At 39.7% G+C, this 12429-nt stretch overlaps 1 protein-coding gene across 5 annotated transcripts in view; it reads left to right on the forward strand.

The window, feature by feature from the left end:
* The window catches only part of UBE2Q2 (ubiquitin conjugating enzyme E2 Q2), a 51610-nt gene extending 40289 nt beyond the window's left edge, over positions 1 to 11321 (forward strand). For 4 of the 5 annotated variants that reach the window (XM_075160417.1, XM_075160420.1, XM_075160415.1 and 1 more), the window contains 7 exons: positions 2659 to 2719; positions 4762 to 4852; positions 5170 to 5228; positions 6807 to 6855; positions 7771 to 7866; positions 8770 to 8836; positions 10650 to 11321. In XM_075160417.1, coding sequence (XP_075016518.1) covers positions 2659 to 2719; positions 4762 to 4852; positions 5170 to 5228; positions 6807 to 6855; positions 7771 to 7866; positions 8770 to 8836; positions 10650 to 10681 — 455 coding nt within the window. In that variant the 3' untranslated portion in view covers positions 10682 to 11321. The remainder of the gene's footprint in view (positions 1 to 2658; positions 2720 to 4761; positions 4853 to 5169; positions 5229 to 6806; positions 6856 to 7770; positions 7867 to 8769; positions 8837 to 10649) is intronic. The other variant, XM_075160419.1, reaches the window with a different exon arrangement.
* Positions 11322 to 12429: the final 1108 nt, after the last annotated feature.

A 12429-nucleotide genomic window follows, 5' to 3' on the forward strand; every position in this document is an offset into this window, starting at 1 on the left:
AGTTGGAGATTTGGTTAGTTCGTATGGAAGAATTCACAAAGCTCTTAACATAATTGGGGGGAGATAGGGAGGGAGGAACAAAGAATTTGGGGATATTAAATGAAATCTTTTCTGTTTGTATCTTTAGCAGCTGTGTTGTTCATGTATAGTGACTTCAACACACTGCTTTTTTCCAAAGGCTGTATGGGATTTACTTCTAGTTGTAGTAAAGTTGCTATAAGTAAGGCATTGCCTCTATTTTGGAAGGGGTTGTTTTTCTTCCTACCTTTTCATTTCTTAATTTGTTCCTTGCTTCATGGTTCCATGTGCTTGCTTTTACTTAATCACCTCTGTGCATGGCCTTTTAGAGGAATAAAACAAAAAACCTTCTGTCTTTAAGTGAGGGGAACCTACCTTGATTCCCTTCCCTGCCTTAAGGACCTCTTGGAAATTCGTACTAATCAGATAAATTCTTCTTGACGGTAACTTTTTTCCCCTCTTACTGCCTAAATTAAGAAAAAGCATATGAGCTGGTTCCAAATAACACCTCTTGACTATTAAAAAAAAACAGACAAAACCCCCCTCAACTTTGGATAGTGTTGTTAAGAAGCTTCTGTATCAAGACAGCGAGCAGCTCTGCTGCTGCTGCTGTTCATGAGGACCTATAGATACTATTCAGCTCAAAATCTGGGTGCTTGAAAGATGGATTGAGTAGCTTCCTGTTCTGTTAAGGCGCATTCTTGTCAGTCCTAAACTGTGCGCATCTCTCTGAAGAACCCTTTTACAACTTCTGGTTTAGGTACGGTACAGCTCTTAAGACCAGCAAAAGTTATTCCTTTGGGGAAGCTAGCAAAACATGTGGACCTTGGTAACCCACGGAGCTGAAGGACTGGTACATGAATTCTGGGTAAGAGCAGGGCTTTTAGGGTGGTGGAATGAATGCAGGAATAGGGCTAGAGGCTTAGTGAATAAACAAGCTGATGGCAGCTCTCTTGTGATCTTCCATTATTTAGGATATTGTCAAAATCCTTACTGTTACTTGTTCTGTTGTCTGTAACAAGTATTTTATGCTCGTGCTAGGTGCCAAAGCTGTAATACTGAGAGGCTGCTTCTTCCAGTCTTCACTCCCTTTTGGATGTAGGTGGAAGAAAATATTCTGGATACAATGGTGGAATAGATTAATCATTAATGGGAGTTGACAATGAGCAGAGTTCTGAATGTCAACTTTTTTGTTGTTACATCAGAGCAGTACAAATTGAAATTCTTATACTTCATGACTTCCACTTATACTAAGGGCAATTCACAAAATAGTGTCCTTGGATCTGGGAAACTGGAAAAAGGCCTTAATAGCTCCTTCTGTTCATGCTCAAACAGAAAAGTCTGGCATCTCTGAACTAGCTGCTGATTAAAAGGGACATTGAGAGCACAGTGAGTAAGTTTTCAGACCTACTTTGTTGTCCTAGGCTTAGAAAAATTTGAAATCATGATCTTGGCTGCAGTACCTACTTGTCTGTGGCACTGCGGTAAGGAGAAACAAGCATGGTATCTTTACCTTGTTTACCGCGTTCTGGAACACTTTAGAAATAAAGGTGTCTGGACAGCTTGAAATGTCATCTGTAGTCCACGTACTAATGCTTAAAAGTTTCAACTGCAAGATAATGTATTCTAGAATAATAAAACACAGAAATTAATACTGTAATTCCTTGGAGAGCATGTATTATATTGTTTCTATAGCCTTCAGGAATCCTAGGCAGATTCCTGATTTGCATATGTCTTCCAAATAACTACATCAGCAACAGATATGCCATTAAATATTAGCCCAGGTAACAAGTTTAATCATAGTTGTTTAGTGTATAGTCTGTGGCGGAAGAGATTAGACTTTTGAACATCACTGATACCATTTTCTAAATCTTGTCTGATGGTTAAAGATTCATTGCTTTTTCCTGGGCTGCTTGTGAACTTCTGCAGAGAGGAAGCTTGAATATACAAGAAAGGGGCAGATAACCTTTCATCCTTCCCTTTGAGTGAAATGCATACTATTGTTTAACATGCTTAAAACAAATGGACAACTGAAAATCACCAGCTGGCTTCCAGACACAGCTATTTTTTTGATGCATCTTTCTGACTTCTGCTGTTGTTGGGATGATGATCTGTCAACTGTTGGGAATGTGGTTCATCCAATGCAGTGTCTTCTTTTTTTGGGTTTCCATTACTCCATACACTGTCCAGTGTCCTCTCCTGGTCTGCCAATACTGACGAGAACCTGTGAAATACAATGCTGCATGCTCAGACTGTGTGTTCAGTGTTTTAAAAGCGTGTTGGTCGTGTACTGGGTATAAACTGTACTGGGTATAAACTATACTGAGTACTAAGCAAGCTGAAGCTGTAGCTGTGGAAAGTTTGAAGGGGAACTGGGAGGGGGGAAATGGTTATGTGTCAGGAAAACATTTTGATTCATGTGGAATTTTTTTTATAGAAGCGAAAAAACTTTTTTCCCTTGTAGTTGCTCAGAAGTGCTTGTGCTGTTGGAGGAAGGATGTGCCTCAGTATCAGTATCTCAGTATCTTATCTGCTTCCATCTACTGACAGTATTTGTACTTAAAAGCAAAGAATGTTTTTGCTAAATATTACCTTGTTAAACTTTTAGTGCATAATTAATTCTATCTAATATTTCTACAGGGATATATTCAGTGGAACTGGTAAATGACAGCTTGTATGAATGGCACGTTAAGCTTCTAAAGTAAGTTATTAAAGTTTTTTCATGTTCTGAAGAATCTGTTTTATTATTGCTGCAGAGATACTTACTTTTGATAAAAGAGAATCTCTAGCCAGAGCATGTGAAATAGTGTGTGGTGTCTGCAATTCTGGTATACAGAAATGCGTAGAGAGATTGAATTGTAGTAATTGAGCCAGCAAAAAATTAAACCCTCTTTGCACAGCCAACACAGTGTGTATTACCGTAACTTTCATTACTGTTCAATTCTCTTTCCAAAACTACTCCAAAATATGAAACCTTAAATGATGAAAATTTTTGTCTAGAGTTTTTGTCTGGATGGTTTTAGTTTGGTTTTGTTTGTTTATTTTTAATTTCAGGAAAATGCAACTTCTAGTTTCATTCAAGGTGTAAGAAGGAACAGAACTGTCCTAGTGTCATTAGTTCTTTTTTTCTACAGTTGAGCAGACATATAGGGCTGAAACTTTAAGGTGTAACATAATTATGACTTACATAATTATATAACTTACTTGTCTTCTCTTATGGACTGCTTTTCGCTGCGTGTATTAGATGATAACTCATCTTGTGTCCATAGTCCAAAAACTTTAATTCTAGAGATACTATATTGAAATTATTCCTGGTAACAGGATCATCTGCCATCATCCTACAAGATAATCTGTAGGAGGGAAAAGCCAATCCAAACTAGGCTGGGTGGCTGCAAAAGATGGCAAGAGATGAAAGAACTTCCATCGGTTCAGATACATCATGGTGAATAAGTATAAGAACATAAGCTGTTTCAGCGCAGTAGTTGACCTGCTTATAGGAATTGTTGCCTTGTCCTAGTGGCAAGACTTGTACGACTCTGTCATCAGCTGCTGAAATGCAGTTTTGTTTCCTTTTTAGTGTAATCATAGGCATGTGCACGTTTTGAAGCTGAAAATGGCAGGAATGACGTATGTCAGAAAAATCTGTGCCCTGTTACAGGAGGCCTTGTCTATCAAGCGCTTGTATAACAAAGTGCTCAAACCACTGTGCAGTGATTTGAAACCTCTTTTCAAGTGCTGTGAACAGGTCTGATTTTCTGCCTTCAAGAAAGAGAAAATGGAGTGCATGCAGCAAATGGCTTCCAGAATGACTAAGAGAAGATAAGAAGTATTGTGTTTGTTTATCCCAGCAAAAAGTGTCTGAAAACAAATGAACTATGTGCAGACTAGTTGAGGGGGTAAATGTCAGAGAGAAAAGAGCCCATTTGCCTAAGGAACAGTATTGCTACTAGAAAAAGTAACTCTGAACTGGCCTAGTACAAGCTAGGCTGGAAATGATAGGTTTCTAAGCATTGGGAGATTTTCTTCTGGAACACCTTCCTGTTGGTAGGATGGGGACAAACAACCCAAGTAATTCTGAAATGAGATCTAATAAGTTTGTGGTTTCACCTGTAGCAGAGAATTGGATTTAATAGCCCATCATTTTGTTTAACACCTGCATTTGGCTTGCTGCAGGCATTTTTTGACTAGTCTCTTAAAAGCTGCTGGGGTGTCAGAGCCTGGGTGGGATTAACCCAGTAGTGTCTGAATTAATGTCTAGGCTGCTCACCACCAGCATTTTGCAATTGTTGAAATTCTGCTGAGCAGATGCTGCTGGCTTTAGTACTTCTGCTGATGCAGATTACTTTTAACAGCTGATACAGAACACATATTCCATAAAGGATTCACTAACTGTATACTGAAAACTAGATCACTACAGTCTTCCTGTTAAAATCTTCCCCCTGCCCCAGGCAATACATTTCCAATGAACTGAAAAGAATTAAAATGGCTGTTTTCAAATAAACGGGTTATTTTATGCTAACTATGTTCAAATAACACTTGATAGCATTTGGAATGTAGTGCGTTGCAGCAAGCTTTCATGCTGATCTCATGGCAAAGTGTTTACTTTGTAAAGGGAGCAAGAGTCACTTCAAATTACAGTTAGCAAACTACAAATACATGAAGGAGCTCTTTAAGAGTAATTACTGTTTACAGGTAGTGAAAATATTAACTTCATCCAGGATCTCCCCCCTGCTTCTTTTATAGAGTTGATCCTGATAGCCCACTGCATAGTGATCTTCAGGTCTTAAAAGAAAAAGAAGGTGTAGAATACATTTTACTCAACTTCTCTTTTAAGGTATGTGTCTCTGGAAAGAAATGCTGGGGTTAAATTTGTTGCTTACTGTAAAAAGTGATTGAAATGACCCTCAGCTGTTACTTGGGTAAAGATGGAGGTGTAGCATAAAAAAAAGAAAAAAGTGCAACTTTAAGTGTGGTGCTAAAGCTTCCCAAAGATTGCTTTTTAGCCAGTACTGTGGAAACGTGACTTTCACAGAACTGAAAAATGTTCCTGCTTTAAATCAGATTTGCCAAATAAGGCTATTGAAACACTTCCGCCTTAGGAAAACGCTGTCACGGTATAGTTCTTAACTTGTTTTTTGTTATGCTTTTCAGGATAACTTCCCTTTTGATCCTCCCTTTGTGCGAGTGGTATCTCCTGTGCTCACAGGAGGGTAGGTTTGAGTTGCTTTACAGAAATTTTACTTTGTGGTGAAAAATGTTACAACTTGAGATTGGTTGACTGGGTTTGCAGGGAACATTCTGAGACTACCATGTGTGTAGACTTCAAGAAATTTCCCCTAAGTGTATATTCATGAGCTGCTGTAGACCTTGAGTTTGGTGGAGAGCTCGAAGTGTGATATGGAGGCTTGCTTCTTAAGCTTCATGAGCTAATAGGAGCCAAACAGCTGGGTACACATTCCAGCCAGATGCAATTCCTCTTTGAATTGCTTAGTTTGTGTCTAGCTTTGAAAGACTCTCTGCCTGCCATAATGTTTAAGAATTGGCCTCTTTGTGCATGATTAACATCGCTGTTACTTCCTCTGTTGTTCAGAATAGTAGGATGTTTTGAGTTAGTCCCTGTGTTACCTTAAACTTGCTGTACAATCTTAACTGACTCTCTTTTGCTGGTAACATTGCCATAAAGTTTTTGTCTAAAATCTCCTCAAATGCTAATCTAAAGGTACTAAATTTAGTTGACACCATCTCCAAAAGTCATCCAAAACATGTTTGAAGTGCTGTCTGTGGAGTGGAAACTTGTGCATATCCATGGAGAGAAGATTAAATTCACCTTCCAAGGCTTTTATGCATCTCCTGCTGACAGGAAATTATACCTGTACGTTTGAAAATGCAGTCTGTGATAGCTGGTGCTGATTCCGATTTGATTTTAATTGCTGTATGTCTTTTTTGCATTCAAGAAATGGTTAGTGCAGTTAAATAGTGTTCATGAGGGTTGCTGCTACCAAAAAAAGCAGACAAGCAGTGCCAGATACTAGAAAACTCATTTGGATTCTGGTTTTGTTGTACTTGAACTTCTTTGTAGAATGAAAGAAAAAATGGCCCAGAAGGTTTGGATTTCAGTGATTGTTTCCCTGTGAATGTCGTACAGATTTACGTTGTTTGAACATCTTGACCATAGGGGAGACTACCTTTTTGGAGTGGTAAATGCTACTCCCTCAGTCCAGGTTTTGTGATGACCAGGCGTGCTGGCTGCTGAGTCCCACTCAGCACAATGCATGATGAAGTGTTATTGAAATTAGAAGGTGGTTTGTAGGAAAAGAGCGAGTGAAGATCTGCTTTACCTCTCATTTGCCTACATCTTTGATTTATAGGTGCACCTACATTGTTTGGAATTGTGTTAAATTTCTTTACAGAAGTGAATTTGTTTTTTTTATAACTACACATCAGTACTACACATACATAGTGTAGCCATAGAAAGCAACCTTCCTTTTTTCGTGGTCTGTGTACAGTTGTGTAAGCAGTTGTGCAGACTAGCTTGGTCACTGATTTTAACTAAGTGTAGTTGGCAAAGTAAATTTTTTGGGGGCGGGGGATCTCACGATGCTAATCCTCTTTGCATAAGTATAATATGGCTAACTAGTTGCGAGATATTACTGGTTAAAGGGCATTTCAGCTTTATGTGAATAAAAAATTTAACAAACTAGTCTGCAAGAACCTAAACTGCTGTGAACAGTTTTATCTTTTTACTAACTGCTGATGTCAAATTTATTTTCTTTCACGTTTGTTTCTAGGTATGTCCTAGGTGGAGGTGCATTATGCATGGAACTTCTTACTAAACAGGTGAACACAGACTCTGTTATCTAGATAATAACAAAGCATGCTTTAAAATAATGAAAATAGGTGTTTCCCCTGACTTAAAGAATCCCTGTGTGGAATAAATTACACACTCCAAAGGGAACATGGTGGAATAAACCTCAGTTCCACAAGATTTGCCTTGCTGATCTTGTGTAAGATCTTCTTTTCTGCCTTGGATGGCTTACAAAAGGTCTGAGGAAGAGGCAAGAAGTGAGAGCGCATCAACTTTGAGTTCTCAGAATTTCTGGGAGGAAGCCAGTGTAAAGAGTGAGTTCTGAGGAGCAAGACACATTGTTTTCTTTTCCAGAAGCCTCTGCTACTGCAGAGAGTCAGCTCTGGAGAAATGAGGAATGCAGAAGACTCTAGGCATAGATAACTCTTGTGTAGACAGAGTGATCGGTTTCTTCTTTAAGTAAACGAATGAAGTAACTTATTTGCAGGCTCTGCAGAAACTTTTGTGAACCCTGGAAGGTAAAACAATGCCAGAGAGAAGCAGTAATTTTCATAGGAGCAAAATTGTCGTAGCTCACTCAATGGCTTCATTAGATAGCAGTCTTTTCTGCTTCTTACAACAAGAAGTTGTAATTTCTGTTGTGACGTTGCTGAAAATGTGTAAATGGTGTAATAATGGAGCTCTTCTTGTTTCTGTCTTGCTGTATTTTGGAAATGTGTGATTCAGCCTTTTTATTTTCCCTACAGGTTCGTAGTACTAATATCGTATATCACTTTCCAGATTTTCTCTGGAAAATAAAAGATGTTAACTGAAAACAAGTAGTTAAAACTAAAACTGGAGTGCAGGGGAAAAAAAATCCCAAAGCACACATTTCAAAATAGATTTGCAAGGTGAGCACAAGAAGCAAGTACTTGTTACATAGAAATACTTCCTTCCTCCTCCTCCAGGGCTGGAGCAGTGCCTATTCAATAGAATCGGTCATCATGCAGATCAATGCCACTTTAGTCAAAGGAAAAGCCAGAGTACAGTTTGGAGCCAATAAGGTAAATGCGCCGTGTATATCAGTTACAGAAATTACCGTTAGGCTTCCATTTCTTTGCGGACTTGCATAGAAGATGCTTAATGACAGAATTGTCATTGCAAATATATTTGTGTTTTGATTTATCTTGATAACTGGTGCGTGTATGAGTATTTTATTGGCAGTTAACTATAAGTCTGTTAAGAAATTATTAATGTATCGGGAGGATTTGGAAATTCTGGCTCCAAGAAGGGCTGTAGATGACAGCCTGACTGCCAGGATCGCATACACTGATGTTAAGAAGTTCTCCTCCTTTTGCTGGACTAGACACCTGCAAAGTTTCCTGAGAGGGTGACAAATAATACCATGCAAATACTTTTGAGCCGTCCACTCAACATTAGTCGAAATCATAATTCAGTTCATGCTGGTAATGGACCATAACTTAAAAGGTTCTGAAGTACTAAATGCTGTTTTCAAAGGACGTTTGAATATTTAAGTCAATGAAATTGTCACTTGGATGACAGTTTTTAAGTACTGATTCAAGGATAGTGAACTGGGTAAGATGTAAAGGTTTATGATCACAATTCTGTCTAACTTGGTAGCTGGTCAGCTGAGCATGACAGAGCTACGGTGGGGATTGCCTGGAGCCTGCCCTTCCGGTTGCACGCACTTCTGACTCAGGTTCTGAACCTTCCGATAGAGGGGCCTTTCCAGCAGCCCGGGTATACAAATTACTGTCATTATGATGGAGGAAAAATGAGAAAATAAGGGTATTTGTCTTGAAAATCTTGTGCTTTAAAGCCAGGAATGTTGTAACATCATGCATGGTTTTTATTTGTAAGCCCACTGTAGAGTTTCTTCGTAAAACTGTTTTTAAGTTCCGCGTGTCTAAATGCAGGTTTTTTATGTTAGTTTTTTCTCCTTTCAGAATCAATATAATCTAGCAAGAGCACAGCAGTCCTATAAGTCACTAGTACAAATACATGAGAAAAATGGTATGTATATTCTTGCGACTTTGTTCTTGTCTGCTCAGCAACCTGGGAATTGGTACTTGGCGGCAGTAAAACTTGAAGTGCCAGAGTGTCTTATGTTGGCTTGGGAAGACCGTAAATGGTGTTTCCTTTTTCTCATCTTGCACTAGGAAGACAATACTGCTTAAAGTAACTCGACTAACAATCACTGCAACTTTTCCAGCTTATATTGCCAGTGAATATAGCAATGTTCTATGTGTTCCTACTGCCTTTCAAAAGGTAGTTCAATTTCATTTTCAGTGGGTTGATCTAGTAACTTTATTGTTACTGTAGCTTTTACAGCGTCTTATTTGTTAGTGAAGTACCTGCTGGAAGTTCGCCTCTTTCCCTGAAAGACTTTGTTTCAATGTGGCAAGACCTTAGTAGTAGTAATCATTAAGGAAGAGAGAAAGTGGAAAGAAAGACCAGAGACAAAAAAAAATTACAAAAAAAGTCCAAGTGAAGTGTGCTGGCTGGAAAACTGTGCAATAGAAATGGGAGACACATATTTTTTTTTTTTTTCCCCTATTTAAAGCCAGTTAATGGTGTCTCAGCTGCATAAAACAAGTATTCAAGTGCTTCAGGTATAATTGCATTAATTGTGCCAGGATGAGAAGACAACAAATGACCTGAGGCTTTAAAAAGTTTAAGTGGCTGACATGTTATGTAAAAGTAGTCAGCAGAATTGGTACCCTGGTCTCGAGATGAGGGAGTTAGTGCCGGTTACCACTTCCGTGATGTTCTTTGGTCCAGGTTGGACACAGTCTCCTCTGGGAATTCATGTTGCTGTGAACATGAGAGCGTATTTCAGTGTGACTGTAGTGAGCGCCTCTGTTCCCCTACCTCTAAAATGGAACATAATGCTTTCTCTACTACTGGGAGGAAGGTCAGAGATAACGACTTGAAAATGCTTTCCAATTTTATGGTATTTTGATATTGCCATTAACTGAGTCTTTTGCTTTTTTAGTTTGCTACAAAAGCCAGCATGGCTGTCTGTTTACTTCTAGCTATATGCTAGCCTTGACTACAGTGATTACTGCTGCATCAGGAGCTGTACACAAAGCATTCACAGCATTTATTGCTGCTGCAAAAGGTGCCTTTAACTTATAGCTGTTCTCTGGAACAACATAAATAGGCCCTGTACTCACTGTACCAAACTTTAGAGGATTTTTTTACAATAGTGGCTGGGAGAATTCAGGTTGGAGATGTGGAAGTGGCTAGAAAAAACTATGCACACCTGATCAGGTGTGATTCAACTGCTTAACATGCCGAATCCTATCAGGAGGCAAGTTACTCAGCTGACACTCCTAAGCCCATTCCTACAGCAAGATTTGCAGAAGTAGGATAAACTGTTCAAATGCTTGCGTGTCCCTAACTCTTCAGTATGCAAGATGGGATTTATATATAAGTATCCCAGTGTAGTCATGTTTGTATGTCTGTGCATTAAGTGAAGACTTGGGGGTTTTACCCATATTCCATTTGGTTTTGTTACAGCAATGTTCCTTCTTCAACAGCTTCCTCTGTTGATGTCCAACTTGGGATAGCTGCTGCCATAAAAAACCCCAACCTTGGAAGTATTTAATTTTCACGCCCAAATACTGGATCTGATCCTGGAACACGCCACATGCTTTATCTCCCAGTGCAGACCGCTAGCGTTTAGGGCACTGGGTCTCACTGAGCTGGCCTATTTTAGGGGGAGCCGGATGAGGCTTCCGTCTCCCACAAATTCAGAGTGGGATGGTGAGAGCCTCTTGACGTCGCAGTGTCGGTACCTAATGCGTTTCTCTGTTCTCCACAGGCTGGTACACTCCTCCGAAAGAAGATGGCTAATATTGAGGACTGTTGTATACCTGGACCAATGTCAACAAAACAAGCTCTTTTTTATGTTTTCCAACACACAGACTCAAGCTATGAGTGCCCCTATAACAGCCGTACTGAAGACTTTAGCTATTAGATAAGTTAGTGGATAATCTGTCAACTGACACGTAAAGTATAAGTTACAGCCTTACCATTCCGCTCTTCTTAGGTATCTGGACTGAGCAGTTTGGGCCTTTACCGTATTTGTTCTTATGGATTAAGCATATTTGGGCCACGCCCTCCCTTCTCCCTTTTTTTTATTTGAAAGCGTAAGCTCCCTACAGCAGGCTATCGAGTTACTAAAGATCATTCAATAGGAGCGAGTTGTTCACACACTTTTGTGTATTTCTTACCTTTTGCAAAATGCAGACTGCAGAGACTTGCGTTGTATCGTTTCATTTAAAGCCAAGAAGTTTAATACATTGTTTAATACTGTTTTAGGAAATGTCAGGTCTTGCAAATCACAGTAGTTTTTCTGGTCTAAAATGACAGCATTTGTAGTATTTCCAAATTAATGATATAGGAAAAACACATGTATGTTAAGTCATTAAACATTTTTCATGGCTGTATGAGAATATGAACTGTTTCTTGGAAAAGATGCTCTTTGTTTAGATTATGTTGATTTTTTTTTTGTGGTTTGTTTTTTTTTTGTTTTCTTTTTTTTTTTTTTTATAAGCAGAGCAAGGCTGTGCCAATAAAACCTTGTAACTAGTCACTTCCACTGGGGCATCAGAACTTGCTGGGCTGTTCCTGCTACTTGTTGGCTCAACCTCCTTAACAAGAAGAGCCACAGTATGAAGCTTGAAGTTATTTAAAATACTAAAAACCTTTTTAGGTGTTCCATTTTATTAACGGGTTGTTGCAATCATTTGTAAACTAATGAACTTATAAAGTGATTGGCACAAATCGAGATGAAAGTCCTTGAATGAAAAATTTTTATATAAAAGCTACAATAAAGTACAAAAACTCATCATCTGATTCAGAGGTTTAAGAAATGTTGCCATAGTCATGACGGTGGTTTTGTTATTGAGAGACTAATGGGAACTGTTCGTTCTTTATTAGGAAATGAATCTGGGTCTGTGTAATTACACTATATTTCATTGCCTTACCTAAATCGATTCTATTTTGGTTGTAGTACTCGTCGTCAGGCCTTTGCACCCCTCTGGGGCTGAGCTGAGGCTGTGTACCATGGATTAAGCACTTTTTAGAAGCGCAGAAGCATGTTTTTGTTACGGTTTTTTAGTTGACGATCGGATTTGTGCTCTTTTCTCTATCAGGCACCCACGGGTCCTCGTGCGTTTGCTTCTAGGTCCAGTTTTTAGCTCGAAAGAAACGGTTGGGGAGAGGTTTGGCGCTACTTCCAATACCCTGTTGTTTCCAATGTACGGTGGGTGACTTCCCAGCCTTTCTGCTTGCGTGGTTGTACCCGTACCTGCCTGCGCCCGGGCGCTGCGGGGAGCTGCGGCCGCTGCAGGCGGCTCCGGGCGGCCGCCTCCGCCCGCCCCCGCCCGCGGCGCAGGCAGACCCCGCCCCTTCGGCGCATGCTTTGGTTTGGGTTCCGTTTCTCATTGCAGAGTTACTTGGCAATGTACAGTAATTTGTAAACTTGCATCAAGTTTATGAATAAAAGCCGTTTTACGAAGTGCGCTGTGTCCGTGCTGGCTGCGGGGCGCGGCTGGGACGGTCGACCCGGGAGCGGGGCGGGTCCTCCCCGCCGCCAG

Source organism: Calonectris borealis, chromosome 11 (assembly GCF_964195595.1).
Source record: "Calonectris borealis chromosome 11, bCalBor7.hap1.2, whole genome shotgun sequence".
Classification (NCBI taxonomy): domain Eukaryota; kingdom Metazoa; phylum Chordata; class Aves; order Procellariiformes; family Procellariidae; genus Calonectris; species Calonectris borealis.